At 38.7% G+C, this 18,705-nt stretch overlaps 1 protein-coding gene across 1 annotated transcript in view; it reads left to right on the top strand.

Annotated features, from left to right (window-relative positions):
• Nucleotides 1–18,705, top strand: part of TMPRSS11F (transmembrane protease, serine 11F) — a 122,148-nt gene that overhangs the window by 64,023 nt on the left and 39,420 nt on the right. Inside the window, exon 3 of the mRNA XM_006873784.1 lies at nt 6,322–6,440. Within this exon, the coding sequence (XP_006873846.1) occupies nt 6,322–6,440 (119 nt within the window). The remainder of the gene's footprint in view (nt 1–6,321; nt 6,441–18,705) is intronic.

Genomic DNA, 18,705 nt, shown 5'->3' with positions numbered 1-18,705 from the left:
AAAAAAAAAAAAAAGATGATGGAGAAATACACAGAGTCACTGTACCAAAAGGAAATGCTTGAGGTAGCATATGATCAAGAGCCAATGATACTGAAGGAAGAAGTCCAAGGCGCATTGAAGGAACTGGCAAAGAACAATGCACCAGGAATTGATGGAATAAAAATTAAAATCTTTCAAGAAAGTGAAGCAGCACTGGAGACACTCATTTATACCTAGAAATTTGGAAGACAACTATCTGGCCAACTGATTGGAAGAGATCCATATCTGTGTCCCTTTCAAAGAGAGGTGACCCAACAGAATGCAGCAATCATCAGACAATATCTCTGATATCCCATGCAAGTAAAGTTTTACTAAAGGTAATACAGAAATGGCAAGCATACATTGACAGAGAACTTCCAGAGGTTCAAGCCAGATTCAGAAGAGGTTGTGGAACGAGGGATATCATTGCAGATGCCAGATGGTTCTTGGCTGAAAGCAGAGAATACCAGAAAGATGTTTACCTGTGCATTATTGATTACACAAAGGCTTTTGATTGTGTGGATCATGAAAAGCTGTGGACAGCATTGCAAAGTATGAGTATTTCAGAACACTTTATTGTGCTCATGAGGAACGTGTACATGGACCAAGAGGCAGTTGTTTGAACACAAGGGAACATTGAATGTTTAAAATTAGGAAAGGTGTTTGATAGAGTTGTATTCTTTCACCATACTTATTCAACCTGTATGCTGAGCAATTAATCCAAGAAGCTGGGTTATATGAAGAAAAATGTGGCATCAGTATTGTAGGAAGACTCATTAACAACCTGTGATATGTAGATGATACAACCTTACTTGTTGAAAGTGAAGAGGACTTAAAATATTTACTGATGAAGATGAAAAACCATAACCTTTGGTATAGATTGCATTTCAATATAAAGAAAAAAAAATCCTCATCACTGAATCAATAAACAACATTCTTATCAGTGGAAAAAGATTGAAGTTGTCAAGGACTTCATTCTTTTTGTATCAACCACCAACGCTCACAAAAGCAGCAGTCAAGAAATCAAAAGACAATACGCATTAGGCAAATCTGCTGCCCAAGATCTTTTTAAAGTGTTGAAGAGCAAAGATGTCAGCTTGAGGACTAAGGTGAACCTGACCCAAGCCATGGTATATTCAGTGACCTCTTATGCATGCACAAGTTGGACAGTGAATAAGGAAGACCACAGAAGAACTGATGCATTTGAGTAATGGTGTTGGAGGATAATATTGAAAAAACAATTGCAACATATTGAAAGTACAAGGGGCTGCCAAAAGAACCAACAGATCTGTGTTGGAAGAAGTGCAGCCAGAGTGCTCCTTGGAGGCCATGGCCAGACTTCATGCCTCATACTTTGGACATACAGTGAGGAAGGACCAGTGACTGGAGAAGGGTATCATGTTTGGTAAGGTGGAGGGTCAGAATAAAAAAGGAAGACCCCCAGCGAGATGGATTGGCCAAGTGGCAGCATCAATGGTCTCAAGTGTGGCAACAATTGTGAGGTTTTCCCAGGACTAGGCAGTGTTTCATTCTGTTGTGTATAGGGTCGCTATAATTCAGTACCAACTGGATGGCACCTAACAATAATAACAACAAGGATGACCAGTTAATACTATTATTATATCAATATATGCACCAACCCCCAAAGTCAGTAATGATGAAACACTGATAATTACTTGTAAATGCATTGATGGTTACTGGTGATTGGAAGGTAAAAGTTGGAAACAAAGAGAAGATTCATAGTTGGAAATTTTGGACATAGTAATAGAAATTATGCTGGAGGTTGCATAGTAGAATTTTTCAAGACCAATGACTTATTCATTACAAATACCTTTTTTCAACTATATAAAAGGTATAAGTACTGGGCTGCTGACCAGAAGTTCGGTGGCTTTAACCCACAAATCAGTCCTTGGTCTGATACAGGGTCTCTATGATTCAGAACTGACTCAATGGCACTTAACGACAACAAAAGGCAGCCATATATGTTATGTGGTCCTTATCAGGTGGAATACACAGAAATCAAATTGACTACATCTGTGGAGAAGTTCAAAAGTCAGCCATAACAAGGCCAGGGCTGACTGTGGAACAAATTAACAGTTGCTCATATGTATTCTGACAGCATTTCTTCCCAGACAAATTTGTCTGGCACTTGTAATATCCTTCTCCAACACCGTGATTGAAATGCATCAATTCTTGTATGATCTTCCCATTCAACTTACCCATGCATATGAGGTGTTTGGTTCATTAGCCCCTTAATCCTCAAACTGACAACTTTTCTCTAACACTTGAAAGATGTCTGTGTAGCAGATTTGCCCAATACAATAAGTCATTTAATTTCTTGACTGCGGCTTCTAAGAGTGTTGATTGTGGATCCAAGCAAAACAGAGTTTTCGACAACTTTGATATTTTCTCCAATTATCATGATATTATCTATTTGTTCAGTTGTAAGAAATTTTTTGTTTTCTTTACATTGAGTTTCAGTACTTACTGAAGGCTTCAGTCTTTTATCTTTATCAGTAAATCTTTCAGAGATGTTCCCTTGTAAGAACTGTAGCCACTTACATGGTAAAGAGGTCTAGGGAAAAGGCATTCCAGGAAAAAGGACGTTTCAGCAGAAAGGGATGTCATGAGCAAAGTCACAGGGAAGAAGGGTAGCATGACTGATATGTTATTGTTGTTCGGTGCCTTCAACTTGTTTGCAACTCACAGGACCCTATGTACAACAGAATGAGACACTGTCTTGTGCTACATCATCCTCACAATTGTTGTGTTTGAGCCCATTGTTGCTACCACGGTGTCAATCCATATCCAAAATATGAGAGACAAAGTTTCACCTTCCTTGCTTCTAAGGAACAATGATGAATGTTGACAAATGGAAATAGTTTGCTTTACAAAATTCTTAAAGTGTATATGGCAAAGAATCTACCGAAGGTCTTGGCAGAATCTAGGTCAAGGAAAACCTTTGTAAGTCATAATGAAGAGCTGAGTCTCCTTTCTAGGACCCTGGAGAATAATGAATGTACTTTAATTAAGGAAAGGAGCCCTGGTGGTGTTGTGGGCTGGGCTTTGTGCTGCTAATCCCAACTGGCAGCTCATACCCACCCCCACCAGTCGCTCCACAGTAGAAAGATGAGGCTGTCGGCTCCCATAAAGATTTACAGACTCTGTGGCATTGTTTGATAAGCACAGACTACTAATTGCAATGTTGGCTGTTCAAATCTACCAGTTGCTCCTTGAAAGTCCTATATATGGTCTCTAGGCGTCGGAACTGACTCGAGAGCTCTTAACAACAACTAAACCCATATTGTTGTTGTTGTTGTTAAGTGCTGTCTAGTTGATTCAGACTCATAGGAACCCTGTATATGGTGAGTTTGAACCGCCAACATTGCAGTTCAAACAGCTTTGCAGTCTGGCACATTAACCCAAAGCACCACACCAGGACTCATATTGTTGTTGTTGTTAAGTGCCATCGAGTCGATCCTGATCCATAGCAACCCTATTTAGGGTTTCCGAAGAGCAGCTGGTGAGCTTGAACTACCAACCTTGCAGTTCAAATGGCTTTGCAGTCTTGCACATTAACCTACAGTGCCACACCAGGACTCCAGGACTCGTATAGGGTTGCTATAATTTGGAATTGACTTATGCAGTGGGTTTGCTTTACTTTTTAATTAATGCAGGTGATATTATAAAGCCTATCATTTAGAAAGATTATTCTGGCTACTATGTGGACAGTGGATTTGAGGAAAACACAATTTGAGGGAGAGATATTAGTTAGGAATCTGTTACAATTTTTTGCCAAGAAATAACAAGATCATGAACCAGAGCACTGATTGCTATGGAATTTGTGAATAATGAATGGATTTTAAAGATTAAGGTAATGGCATTGTTAGAACCTACTAATTAATTAGAAAGAAATTGAAGATTACTCTAAAATATCAAGGCTGAAGTAGATGATTTTGACAATGCAGAGAATAAGAATGGGGGACTTCTTTTTATTATCTACAATCATTTTGTTTGGGATAGACATCAACGATGTGTTTAATGAAGATTTTGACTAAGGAAGTAGCTTGTGTGAGTTGGGTAAGGACTTAAGCGATATTAAATGAGTTACATAGATAAGACTTAAAGACTAATTGGATATTAGAAATAAGGAAAATGCCAAGATCTGGATGCCTGAAAAAATGATGAAACTGTTCACAAAGATATAAATGATAGGACATGGAACAGGTTTCAGTACAGCAAGAGGTAAATTACTATTATTTCACCTTGAGGTGCATATTGAATATCTTCCAACAAATAGTCTTCTGAAGTAAGTTGATAAAGGATTGGAATGCATAACAAAGGTCTGATCTGGAGATAAAAGTTAGGAGTCCTCAGCAAATAGTTGATAGCTGAGATTATCACAGTTAAGATCATTCACAAGGAATGTTTAGCATGACCAGGCCAAGGATTGAGTCTTGGGGTTGCTAAGGGTAGGAGTGGAAATAAAGTCCAAGAGGAAGGAAGACCAAGAAGAAAGAAGAAAATTAGAAGAATAAGGAAGAAAACTAGACTACAAAACTGGCGACATGAAGCCAAAGATGAGACTTCAAGGGTGATTAAGTTTATAAGGAAATTTATGAAGAAAAAAAGTTGTTCATTGAATATTACAACAGTTAATCTTGCAATGATAATTTATTTCAGTGGCAGAGAACTGAGAAGTGAATGAGAAAAAAGAATGTAGAAACTGTAAACATAGACTTCTATTTAAGTAAACTCCTAGTGTGGCACTGTAGGATAAGAATTGGACTCTAAATTTGAAGGCTGGTGTTTCAAACCCATCAGCCAGTACTGGAAATCCTATACAGGGTCGCTCTGAGTTGGAACCAACTTGAAAGTACTTAACAAAAACAACAGCAAAAGCAAGAAAAATTGTGCATTGTAGCCTTCTAATTCAGTTTAGCTATTATGTATCTATGTTTGCAACTCTTTGAGGAAATTGATCATTTTACATGATATTCAGCAATTCCTTTTTAAAAATTATGATAGATAGATAAACCTATCTTAAAACATTAGCCATTTCAATATTCTTCACATATACAATTCAGTGACCTTGATTATGTTTATCATGTTGTTCAACTATCATTAATTAATATTAGTTTCCCAAGTTTTTCATCATCTGAGCATAAGTTCCCTAAATATTGAGTCCCCTTTTCCCCACCATTAATAAACTTTGGTCTCTAAATGCTTGCCTATTATAGTTATTTCAAATAAATGGGATCATACAGTATTTTTCCTTTTGTGACTATTTCATTTAGCATATCTCAAGATTCATTCATATTGTAGCATACACAAAATCTCCAGTTTTCTTCATGATAGAATAATATTCCACTGTATGCATTTACTACATTAATCTATTCATTTGTTGATATTTAAGCTACTGTGAACAGTGCTCTGTGAACATTGGTACACAGTATCTGTTAACATTCCTGCTTTCAGTTTGGGGGGGTATATATCTACGAGTGGAGTTATATGATATTTCTATCTTTAGTTATTTCAGGAACCACTAGATTATTTTTAACAATGTGTGTACACTGTAGGGTAATGCACTGGACCAAAAGGTCAGTTCGAACTGCAAGGCTGGTGGTTCAAACGCACCAGCCTCTCCTTAGAAACGCTACACAGGGTTACTGTGAGTCAAAGCTGACTCAATGGCACTTAACAATGACAACAACATACCATTTTATAATCTCACGAGAAACTGATAAAAGTTTCTTCACATCCTTGTCAACAATTGTTGTTTTCTGGGTTTTGTCTGTTTGCTTGCTTTTTAATCATAGTAGCTATATCAGTAAGCGTTAAGTGATTTCGTATTGTGGGACAGTGCTTTGAATTTTTATTTTCCATTATATATTGCATGTCCAAAAGAGCCCTGGTGGGTGACATCAGGGATAATAAATTGGGCTGTTAGCCTCAAGGTCAGTAGTTCGAATCTACACAGCTGCTCCTCAAGAGAAAGATGAGACTTTCTGCTCCCATAAAGATTTACAGTCTCAACTACCCTATATGGGGTTGATATGAGTGTGAACCAACTTAACAACACACAACCACTACCACTATCACCATTTCATGTCCAAATGTATGAAAATTTTGTTATCTGGAAGTGAGATTTCCTGAAAGTACACTTTGGGGCCTGGATGTTCTATTTTAATGTCCATTAGAAGTAACAAAATAGTAAACCAATTTCCTGGGCATGGCAGAGGGGTGAGGGACAAGTAATTGATTACATTTAATCATGGATCTTTTGTTTATTTTACCTTTCAGATGATAAGTCATTTTATTACCTTGCCTCTTTTAAAGTCACAAATATCAAATACAAAGAACAGTATGCAATGAAAACCTCAAGGGCATTTACAGAAAGGAGTCATCAAATTGAAAGAATGGTAAGCTCCATAGAATTTTTCAATGTTTATGAATGAGTCTTTCTACCTCATTCTGAAAGATCTCATAATAGGCATATACGTTCTATGTGCTTCAATAAAATGGCCGCATGACTGTAAGGATTAAACAATTGAATACATGTAAAATATTGAGAATAATGTTGCACACCATTGCATACCTATACATAACAGGTAGACAACTAGTTAGCACCTAAGAACATTTTTGGTCAAACAAATGCTTTCTCTTTTTATAAGTCTTGATTTTATCCTTCTTGATTCATTTGCCTGAGTCTTCTTTAACATAATGCTGTCACATTCACTTTTATCTTTTTTTGTTGTTGTCTTGAAAGCACTTAAAAAGTAACATAAAAGAATTCCTGTTGTTGTTATTGTTAGTTATCATTGAGTCTATTCTAACTCATGGTGACCCCATGTGTGCAGAGCAGACATGTTCCATAGGGTTTTCAAGAATGTGACTTTCAGAAGCAGATTGTCAGGTCTTACTTCTAAGGCATCTCTCGGTGGGCTTGCAGTGCTAAACTTTCATCTAATAATTGAGTGCATGATCATTTGTGCTACTCAGGGGTTCCTTAAATTTAGTTACATCCCATAAATGTCATGGTTTCTCTTGATAACTTATGCATTTATAAATGCACCTACGAATTTTAAAAGTATACCATGCAAGCAAAACCTTTATCTAATATATCAGAAAATAGAATAGTCCATTTCTTGACCTATGAAATGCATTGTTATGGAAGCCTTATATCTGTTTACCAAACCCAGTATATTATCTTAGAATGTACCTCTTTTAGCTATGAGAGTTAACTTTTAGAACAAAGAAGTAACTGTTATGTAGAAAGGATACTGTGGTAATATGGTTCCTTACCATCACCAATAGACTTAGATGCTGTAAATTAAAAGATAGAGGCATAAGTATTCTCATTTTTCCCTCACTGTATTTCCCTTTCACTGTAATATTAACAACATTGTGAAATATTTACATTTTATTTTACTCATTTTTATATAGGTTGAATCTAAATGTTGACAATAAATATTCCTTTTATTTCCATAGCCATTTAAATAGTGCTTTTCATATAACAGAGAAGTAATTTGGTTCTCTACAAATATGTTGCAACAATTTTTATGTGATTCAAAGAAGAATGTTTCTAGAGTCAAGCTGGAATAGATTCTTTGTTTTTCATGAAACTTCTGCCAATGTCCTATATCTTTAAATATCTTTGAAAGCCATTATCTTTATTTCTTCAATTCTTCTTTTTAAAAACCCTGTGCTTCTTGCTTTAATTTGGACTGACTTCTCTCTAGGTCCACTGCACAGAAGTAAACCTGGGCCAGGGCAAAACTATGCTAGTGTGTGGGATCCATTGTTCCTTGTATCCCATGATTTGTTTGATAGGGTGGGTTATGTCTTCAAGTAACTCCCTAAAAAAAGTGCATGAGAGGTAAAATTTCTGAATTATTGTCTATTGGGGGACAAAAAAAAAAAGATCTTTATACCGTGTTTTATTCAACTGATAGCTTAAATATAAAGTTCTAATTGTAAACCATCTCTACTCAGAACATTGAAAACCTTGTTTTATTTTATTATTTCATCAAATAATATAATGGATGAGAAACTGTATAGCTCTGGTAGTGTAGTGGTTAGGAATCAGGCTGCGAACTGCAAGGTCAGCAGTTCAAAGCTACCAGCTGCTCCGCGGGAGAAAGATGAGGCTTTCTGCTCCCGTAAAGATTTACAACCTCGGAAACCCTGTACAGGGTCGCTATGGGTCCGAACTGACTCGATGGCACTTAACAACAACAATTTTTCTTAGAAATGTTTCTACTCTGTTTTTGGTGTGTGTGTTGTTTTTTGTTTTTTTTCTAAAATTTCATAATGATGTGTTTTGATATTTTATATTTCATTCATTTTATTGAGATATCATACCTTTAAAATTCATAAAGTATTTCAAAGAACAGTTATAGAATGAATGCTCAAATACTCACCACTAAGTTTAGGAAATTTAACATAACTAGTTCTTCAGAGACTTCTATATGTTCCCAACCTTCCTAATTCTCAGATGTAAAAATTACTGTTTTGAATTTTGTTACATCATAGTTTTTATAGTTTCTTGTACGTGCATGTACCCCTAAATATTATATTGTTCAATTTGCCTCTACTGAACTTTATATAAATGAAACTATCTGTAAGGAATAAGAAAGAAAGAGACAAGGAGAGAAAATTGGCTTCAACAGCAGGCAGATTTATTGAGAGTAAACCTGGGGGCACTCAGTCTTAAGATACCAAGAGCCAGCCTGTTCCTTACAGACTTGGCTATTTAAGGTGGTGTGGTCTTGGGTATAGTTCTGGAGAGCTTCCAATGGATGGGGTTATGGAGATTTTCCTGAAACCTGAAACTACCAGGGGTGTGTGTCTCTTGGTGTAATAAAGATTTAACTTTCTGGAGACTTGAAGCTTAAGCAGGACTTTATTCAGTGCCACTTGGGAGAAGCTGTAATGCCATTTTGTTGATCAGGAGCAGGGTCCTTCAGTATCCTATGTCCTTGGGGTCCTGGTGTGGCACTGTGGGTTAACACACTGGACCACAAAGTCCGTTTGATCTTCAAAGTCGGCAGTTCGAACCATATACAGGGTCACTATGGGTCAGAACCGACTCGACGGCACACAACAACAATCCTGTGTCCTTAAATAACTATAAATTACTATAGTTGTTGTTGTTGTTAAGTGCCGTCGAGCCGGTTCCAACCCATAGCGACCCTGAACAGGGTTTCCGAGGCTGTAAATCTTTAAGGGAATAGAAAGCTTCATCTTTCTCCGGCGGAGCAGCTGGTAGTTTCGAACTGCTGACCTTGAAGTTAGCAGCCCCATTCTTAACCACTATGCTACCAGAGCTCCTTTAAATAACTATATATAAGGTTTATTCTTTGCTTCTTTCTTTTCTCTCTCTTTCCCTCCCTCTCTCTTTCTTTTTTCTGTGTAAAGAAGTAATACTTGAAATGCAAAACAGACTTTGATGACATAAAATATTACCACTGAAAATAGTGATGTTTACATTTACTGTATCTTTTACTGTTGTTGTTGTTAAGTGCTGTTGAGTTAGTTCTGACTCAAAGTGACCCTGTACAAGGTTTCTGAGGAGCAGCTGGTGGGTTTGAACTTTCTACTTTGGGATTTCCAGTCCAGTACTGATCCTACAGCACCACATTAGGAGTCTTTTACTAGCACAAGCTTAAAAACCCAACTGAAAATTGGGGATGTGTGGTCACAGGTCTTCCAAACAGTAAGAATGTTGTTGTTGTTAAGTGCTGTGGAGTAGGTTCTGACTCATTGCAACCCTGTATAGGGTTTCTAAGGAATGGTTGATGAGTTTAACCATCGACCTTATGGTTCAAACTGACCTTGAAGTTGAGTGTTTATCCTATGGTGCCACACCAGGATTCCTAAATATATACATTGACATAGAGGCAGAGCAGAGTATTTTCTAGTTCCAACACATTTATCGCTGTGTAGTTTGCATCCTGGTGGACACCGCAGGATAATGCACTAGACTGCAAGGTTGGTTTGAATGGCAGTGTCACTGGTTCAAACCCAGTACCTGCTCAAGAGAAACCCTATACAAGGTCACTATGACTCGAAGGCATTTAACAACAATAACAGGTTGTATCCAAAGAAACAGAGTCTGAGATGAGGGTTCTTGGTTAAAATATGTATTAACCAAGAGCTTTTAGGAGAGATTCGTAAGGCAGCAAGTACATCAAGAAAGGGCATCGAAAGGAACTAGACAAAAAGTGGTTTCAAAAGTGCAGTCTCCATCTGACTTATCTGGGAGTTCCAGAGCCAAATTTTTACAGCAGAAGTGACTCCACCCACAGGCAAGCAAGCTGAACTACCAACAAAGGCTGCCAGAAGGTGGAGCATAACCTTTCAGGCAACTAGGTTAGTTGCTTAGGTCAAACAAGGATAAGACACTGGAAAACTGCAGGTGTTAGTTGTTATTAGTTAACAATTACAGAGCCTGGGGGCGGGTGTTCCTGCTGAATAAATGCAATCTGAGTGAAGTACAAACATCTGCTGTAATTCCTCTTTCATCACAATTCACCTTTGAAGTATATTAAGCTTCCTAAGAAATGTCCAAGAAGGAAAGAAAATATTATTTGCTTGATTTTGTTGTTGTTGCTGTTATTAAGTGCCATTGAATCAGTTCCGACTTTTAGGGACCCTGTATAGGAGTTCTGAGGATTGGCTAGTGGGTTTGAACCACTGACCTTGTGGTTGGCATTACAGTGCTTATCCTATAGTGCCACAAGGGACCACCTACTCCCTCAGACCATCCAGGGCATAATCCTACACTTTGCTTCTTTTTCTTATGCTGCTTTGTGAATTATCTGATCTATTTCCATAGCAGACATGCCACTTTTGGTAGAAAACAGGGAAAGCCCAATTAACAAACCAAGTAAAGATAGATGGATAGGTGGAAGAACCAATGAATCAATCAATCAATCAATAGAAGACTTGGCAAACTCTAGAGATTCATCTGGTTGCAGATATGGCTGAATCTAAGGATCAAGTGATGTCTGTAGGCTTTGATTCTTTCTTTCCATTGTCTATGTGACAACTGGCCCTGTAGGATAGGCACGGGATTGCTTTCCACAAGTTCCATGGTTCAAAACCACCATCTGCTCCTCAGAAACCCCATATAGGCTCACTATGAGTCAAAACGGATTAAATGGCACTTAACAACAAGTAGCTACTCTAGATTCACATTTTCCCAAGTTATTAAGTGAAGCAGTTTTGAAAAGATCATTTTCCACATTAGTTCTTAAAAGAAAGTTTGGATAAGCAATCTAATTGGTCAAATGCGGAATGCCGGCTCATCCCTACACTAATTACTGTGATCAAAAGGTGAAACTATGTATACCATCCTTATGAGAGATGGGAAAAGAAATAAAGACATCTCTTTATTTATATTAAATAAATGTCTCTATTTAAAACATACAGAATTAAAACTCCATAGGAAATTGGGATTCTAGTAGAAAGAAAACAGAAGAAAGGAGTAGATAGTACTTTCTAGAAGAAGAAAGCATTGATATTATTTGTCATTTAGTCAACTCTGACACATGAAGACCCATGTGTGTCAGAGTAGAGCTTCTCTCCATAGTTTTCAACGACTGAACTTCCAGAAGTAGATGACCAAACACTTCTGATATACCACTGGATAGATTTGAATCTCTGACAGCCAAGCATGTTAACAATTTGCACCATCCAAGTTACTCTGGAAGTACTGAAAGATATAAATCACAAAATAAATCAAATCCATTCTAACTCATAACAATCATATATAAGGGTTTTTGAGACTCTAAATATTTACAGAAGCAAATAGTCTAATCATTCACCCTCAAAGTGACTGGTGGGTTTAATTGCTGATCTGCAGTTAGCAGCCCCAAGTCTTGTTGTTGTTGTCAGGTGCCATCGAGTCGGAACCGACTCATAGCGACCCCATGCACAGCAGAACGAAACAATGTCCGATCCTAGGCCAACTTCACTACTGCTGCCACACCCGAGTCCATCAATGATGCCACCTGGCTGATCCATCTCATTGGGGTCTTCCTCTTTTTCTCTGACCCTCCACCCTACCCAGCATGACATCCTTCTCCAGCGATTGTTTCCTCCGGACAATATGTCCAAAGTAGGAGAGACGAAGTTTAGCCATCCTGGCCTCCAAGGAGCACTCTGGCTGCACTTCCTCCAAAACAGATTTATTGGTTCTTTTGGCAGTCCATGGCACTTTCAGTACTCTCCTCCAACACCACAACTCAAAGGCATCAATTCTTCTACGATCCTCCTTATTCACTGTCCAGCTTTCGCATCCATATGAGGCTATTGAAAACACAATGGCCTGGGTCAGGCGCACCCTAGTCCTCAAGCTGACATCTCTACTCTTCAACACTTTAAAAAGTTCCTGTGCAGCAGATTTGCCCAGAGCCCCAAGTCTAGCCCATAGCATTATCACGACTCCTTGATAGATACACAATAATTTTAAATTGAAAAATTCTAGTCTCTACTAACCTAGGTTTTTCTGAACCCCTGACTACTGTATTCAGCGAACTACTTGACATCTTCATTTGGATATCTCACAAGAATCTCAAAATTATATCAAATCCAACTAGTAGAAATTCATTTCTCTGCCCTTCTCTATTTTTCCCACTCAACAAATGAAATCACTCTCCACCTATAAACCTATAGTGGGGAATTCAAAAGTCTGTGGGACATTTTAATTAAAATATAACAATTTTTTCACATACTTTTTAAAACTCCCTCTGTGATCCCTTATGTTGTTGTTAAGTGCTGTTGAACTGGCAGGTTTGAACTGCCAACCTTGTGGTTCATGGTCCATGCTTATCCTATAGCTCCATTCCAGGAGTCCAGATAATGAGCATGTATTTAATAGAGAAGGGTTCATTGAGAAGGTAACAGTTAAATGATATCTGATAGATTCAACAGCAAAAGGTGTGAGAGCAGGGATAATTTTCTAGCTACAAGGAACAAGGGAATGTGAAAGTTGGAGGGGTAATCTTGATGAAAGGTTGGATTTTATTCTTAATAAAACTGTAAGCCATTTTTTGGATTTAAGCAAAATAGTAACAGGATGGGTTTTTTAAATAAACCATTCTGATTGCAATGTAAACAAGATATTAAAGATGATTAAAGTGGAAGTGGAGTTATTGGGTAGCACCAACAGTTATGTTCTTGACTACTAGCTGAAGAGTTGACTGTTGAAACCACCCAGAGGTACTTCAGAAGAAAGACCTGATGATCTTCTTCCAAAAGGTCACGACCTTGAAAACCCTATGAAGCACATGGAGTCACCGTGAGTCAGAATTGACTTTTAGCAACTAACAATGAAGTGTAAGCAGTAAGAAGTAAGAGTTGTCCTTAAGAGTAATGCTAAGTATTAGCTAAGTCTTGCATTAAGATAGTGAGCTGGAGTTAGACACATGACTTGAAAATGAATTAAATATGGGTATAAGGAGTCCTGGTGTGGCACTGTGGGTTAATGTACTGGACTGCAAGGTTGGTTGAAACAGCAAAGTCGGAGGCTCAAGCTCACTGGCCCCTCTTCAGAAACCCTATGCAGGGTCACTATGAGTCAGAATTGACTCAGTGACATTTAACAACAACAACAACATACATTATCTGGAGTCCTGGTGTGGCACTGTAAGATATGCACTCAACTGCTAACTGCAAGGTAGACAATTCAAACCCACAAACCACCCCTTGAAAACTTTATACAGAGTGTAAAAACAACATTCATTATCTGAATTTAGAGATCATCACAATAATAGATTTGATGCATTGAACACTAATGCGCAAAGACCAAATGAGTTATGGAATGACATCAAGGATATTTGTGAAGAAAGAAAAAGATCATTAAAAAGAAGGGAGTGTTGTTGTTGTTAAGTGTCATGGAGTCAGTTCCAACTCATAATGAAACTGTAAAGGGTTCCAAGGAGCTGTTGATGTATTTGAACTGCCAATCTTGTGTTTTGCAGTCCAGTGCTGATCATACAGTGCCACACCAGGAATCCAAAAAGACAGAATAGAAAGAAAGAAAATTAAAAATAAAATAGATGTCAGAAGTTCAAAAGTGACTCTTAAACTTGATCTTGAACACAGAGCAGCTAAAGTGAATGGAAGAAATTATAAAGTAAAAGAGCTGAAAGAAATATTTCAAAGGGAAGCTTCAGAATATAATGTAAATTATTATGAAAGCTGCAAAGACCTGGAGTTAGGAACATAAAAAGGAGGAACACACTTGGTATTTCTCAAGTTGAAAAATCAAAGAACAAATTCAAGCATCAAATTGCAACTTGAAGGATTCTGCTGGACCAATAAACTACATTTTTATCAATGGAGAAAAGATTAAAGTTGTCAAAAACTTCATTCCTCTTGGGTCAACTATCAACACTCATGGAAACAGCAGTCAAGAAATCAAACGATGTATTGCATTAGGCAAATCTGCTACACAAGACCTTTTTGTAAGTGTTGAAGAGCAAAGATGTCAGCTTGAAGACTAATGTGTGCCTGTCCCAAGCCATGATATTTTCAATAACTTCATATGCATGCAAAAGCTGGACAGTGAATTAGGAAGAACATAGAAGAACTGATGCTTCTGAATTATGGTGTTGAAGGAGAAAGTGCCATAGGCTGCCAAAAGAACCAACAGATCTGTTTTGGAAGAAGTGCAACCAAAGTGCTTCTTGGAGGCCAGGATGGCCAAACTTCATCTCTCATACTTCAGACATATTGTCAGGAGGAAGCAGTCACTGGAGAAGGATATCATGTTTGGTAAGGTGGAGAGTCAGAGAAAAAGAGGAAGACTCCCACCAAGATGGGTTGGTAAAATGGCAGCATCAATGGGCTCAAGCATGGCAACCATTGTGAGGTTGGCCCAGGACTGGGCAGTGTTTCATTCTTTTGTGCATAAGGTCACTCACTATGAGTCAGTACTGACTCAATGGCACCTAAGAACAACATGGGCAAAATGCTGAGTGATGCAGAAAGCATAGAAAGAAGATGGAAGGAACTGGGTAACTGTACCCAAAAAGAATTGATTGACATTCAACTATTCAAGAGGTAGCACATGATGAAGAACTAACTAATGGTACTCAATAAGTCCAAGGTACACTGAAGATATTGGTGAAAAGTAAGGCTCCAGAAATTAAGAAAATAACACTTGCTATACTGCTGGCCAACCAGGTCTCAAGCCAGGTTGACAGGAGTCTATTGAACGTGATCAGACTTAGCTCACAACTTCATTGCTGTTTTCCCCCCATTTTCCCTTATCCATAGACCAATGAGGTCACCAGAAAGACCACATGCCTGCTCGTGTATTCCACTTGAGTCTCAGTCTTGGAAGGGGGTTTGCCCTGAGGGGACCCTGGAAGCCATGAAGGCAAGTGGTTGGGTTGGCCAGCAGTATAGCAAGACCTGGGGACTCCTGGGCTCAGAGACAGGGACATGGCCACAGAGGACTAGAGTGAAGAGGGAAGTGTCCAGCATATATGAAATGAGAGGAGATGTACAAGAACACCCACACTTGCAGATAGTACCCACTTGATCTGGCTTCAACGTCTGGATGATCAGAACTCTACTAGAGGAAGAAAGAAGAGGGGGGAAAAAAGAGTAATACACTACAATTTGATGAACTTGACCTATGCTTGTGGATGCAGTAGGGCAAAGGAGGGAACAAATCTTTACAGTTAGTATCATTCCCACACCCCTTGGTACACAGGGTCAACATGGATGGGCAACTTAGACATTGGCTACCCAAAATGGGGGGCTACAAAGGCAAGAAGTGACTGGCTTAAAAGCTTTCAATAGGGAACCTAGTTCCAGAGGGTGTGAGGAAAGGTAGAATCTCCACTGAGTGGTTTCCAACCTGTCTGGATGGGGCTGATGACAGGTGGTGGGGCTAGGACTCTTGTGGTTCAATAGTCAATGATTGCTATCAGGACTGACTATGAGTGTTGGAAAGGTAAAGATAGATGTTTTGTAACAAAAGGAGGGGAGTAGTTGATTTTGCAGTCCAGGAGAGGAGGTTCCTGGGACTATCAAGGAAGAAGAGAGGAGTGCGGGACCCTATTAAGAGAAACAGTGACACCAGAGATGGAGGCAGAAATGATGACGTGGAGAGATGGAGCAGCTGGGGACTCTAGACTCAGGGGGGGAGGGGGACTGTGTGCCGGTGGGTGGGGTCAAGTGTGTGGGGTGTACCCTTTGGTTGTTTGATGATGCATGCAGGGGATTGCAATCATTGCAATGCAATGAAATACAATTGGATGAATGCAAAGATAATGTTCTCACTTGTAAGCTATCATATAATTCACAATAAAAACTAAAAAAAAACCAAAAACCCAAACAACCTATGATATTGAAATGATAAAAACTTCTTGCTGAATCCAAAGAAGACTAAGGTACTTAATGTTGAACATCAAAGCCTTCAGACTTCAGTATGGATTACACCTCAACATAAAACAAAAATTCTCACAACGAGACTAATAAGTAACATCACAATAAAGACAGAAAAGATTGAAGTTGTCAAGGATTTCATTTTACTTAGATCTATAATCAACATCTATGGAAACAATAGTTAAGAAATCAAATAACATATGGCATTATCTGCTGTAAAAGTATTTTAAAAAATAGAGATGTTACCTTAAGACCTAAGGTACACTTAATACAAGCCAGAGTATTTTCAGTCAATGCATATGAATGCGAAAACCGGATAATGAATTAGGAAGACCAAAGAAGAATTGGTGCATTTGAATGATAGTGTTGGTGAAGGATATTTAATATACCTTAAACTGCTAGGTGACGAGTATTTAATATACCTTAGACTTAAGTCCTCTGGTAGCTTAGTGGTTATAAATGGGGCTGTGAACCTCATGGTAAGCATTTCGAAACTACCAGCTGTTTCACGGGAGAAAGAGGAGTGTTTCTGCTCCCATAAAGATTTACAGCCTCAGAAACCTGTACAGGGTCGCTATGAGTCAGAACCGACTCCACAGCACATAACAACAACAATAACAGACTTAAGTCCTAGAAGAATTATATCCAGAATCTTCCTTAAGATAGTAAGATTTTGACTCAAATATTTTGGACACATTATCAAGGGGAACCAGCTCCTAAAGTAGGACATCATGCTTGATAATACAGAGAGGGCCAGTGGAAAAAAGCAAGGTCCTCAACCTGACAGATTGACACAGTGGCTTGAAACAATGGACTCAAATATTGCAATGATTGTGAGGGTGGCTCAGGACCAGGCTATGTTTTGTTCTGTTTATATTGTTGTAGTTCTTAAGTGCTGTGGAGTCAGTTCCTACCCATAACAACCCTGTGTAGGGTTTCTGAGAAGCAGCTGGTGGCTTTGAGCCACAGACTTTGCAGTTAAAGCCGACCTTTTGGTCAAATGCTTATCCTATAGTGCCACACTAGGGTCACTATGAATTGGAACCTGCCTGATAGTACCTACCAACAACAGTCATTATCTGATATTGTTGTTGTCAGGTGCCATTGAGCTGAAACCGACTCATAGCGACCCCATGCACAGCAGAACGAAACAATGTCTGATCCTGGGCCAACCTCACTACCGCTGCCACACTTGACTCCATCAATGATGCCACCTGGCTGTTGGGGGTCTTCCTCTTTTTATCTGACCCTCCATCTTACCCAGCATGAAATCCTTCTCCAGTGACTGTTCCCTGCTGACAATATGTCCAAAGTATGAGAGACGAAGTTTAGCCATCTTGGCCTCCAAGGAGCACTCTGGCTGCACTTCTTCCAAAACAGTTGGTTATTTTGGCAGCCCATGGCACTTTTAATATTCTCCTCCAACACCACAATTCAAAGGCATCAATTCTTCGACAATCTTCCTTATTCACTGTCCAGCTTTCACATCCATATGAGGTTATTGAAAATATCATGGCTTGGGTCAGGCACACCTTAGTCTTCAAGGTGACATCTTTGCTCTTCAACACTTTAAAAAGTTCCTGTGTAGCAGATTTGCCTAATGCAATACGTCATGTGATCTCTTGACTGCTGCCTCCGCTAATGTTGATAGTTGATCCAAGAAGAATGAAGTCCTTGACAACTTCAATCTTTTCTCCATTGATAAGAATGTTGTTTATTTGTCCAACGGTGAGGATTTTTGTTTTCTTGACATTGAGATGCAATCCATACCGAAGGCTATCTTCATCAGTAAATGTTTCAAGTCCTCATCACTTTCAGCAAACAAGGTTGTATCATCTGCATATAGCAGGTTGTTAATGAGTCTTCCTCCAATCTTGACGCCACTTTTCTCTTCATAGAACCCGCTTCTCGTATTATTTGCTCAGCATACAGGTTGAATAAGTATGGTGAAAGAACAACCTTGTCGCACACCTTTATTTTAAAACATTCAGTGTTCCCATGCTCGTTCAAACAACTGCTTCTTGGTCCAGGTACAGATTTCTCAGAAGTACAATTAAGTGTCCTGGAATACTCATACTTCTCAATGTTGTCCATAGCTTTTCATGATCCACACAATCGAAGGCCTTTGCGTAGTCAATAAAGCATAGGCAAACATCTTTCTGATATTCTCTGCTTTCAGCCAAGATCCATCGGACATCAGCAATGGTATCTCTCGTTCCATGGCCTCTTCTGAATCCAGCTTGAACCTCTGGAAGTTCTCTGTCAATGTATGATTGTAGC

The sequence above is a fragment of the Chrysochloris asiatica genome, unplaced genomic scaffold (genome assembly GCF_000296735.1).
Source record: "Chrysochloris asiatica unplaced genomic scaffold, ChrAsi1.0 scaffold00254, whole genome shotgun sequence".
Classification (NCBI taxonomy): domain Eukaryota; kingdom Metazoa; phylum Chordata; class Mammalia; order Afrosoricida; family Chrysochloridae; genus Chrysochloris; species Chrysochloris asiatica.
Note: the sequence above shows the minus strand (reverse complement) of the source record. Positions and strands in the feature narration are given on the sequence as shown.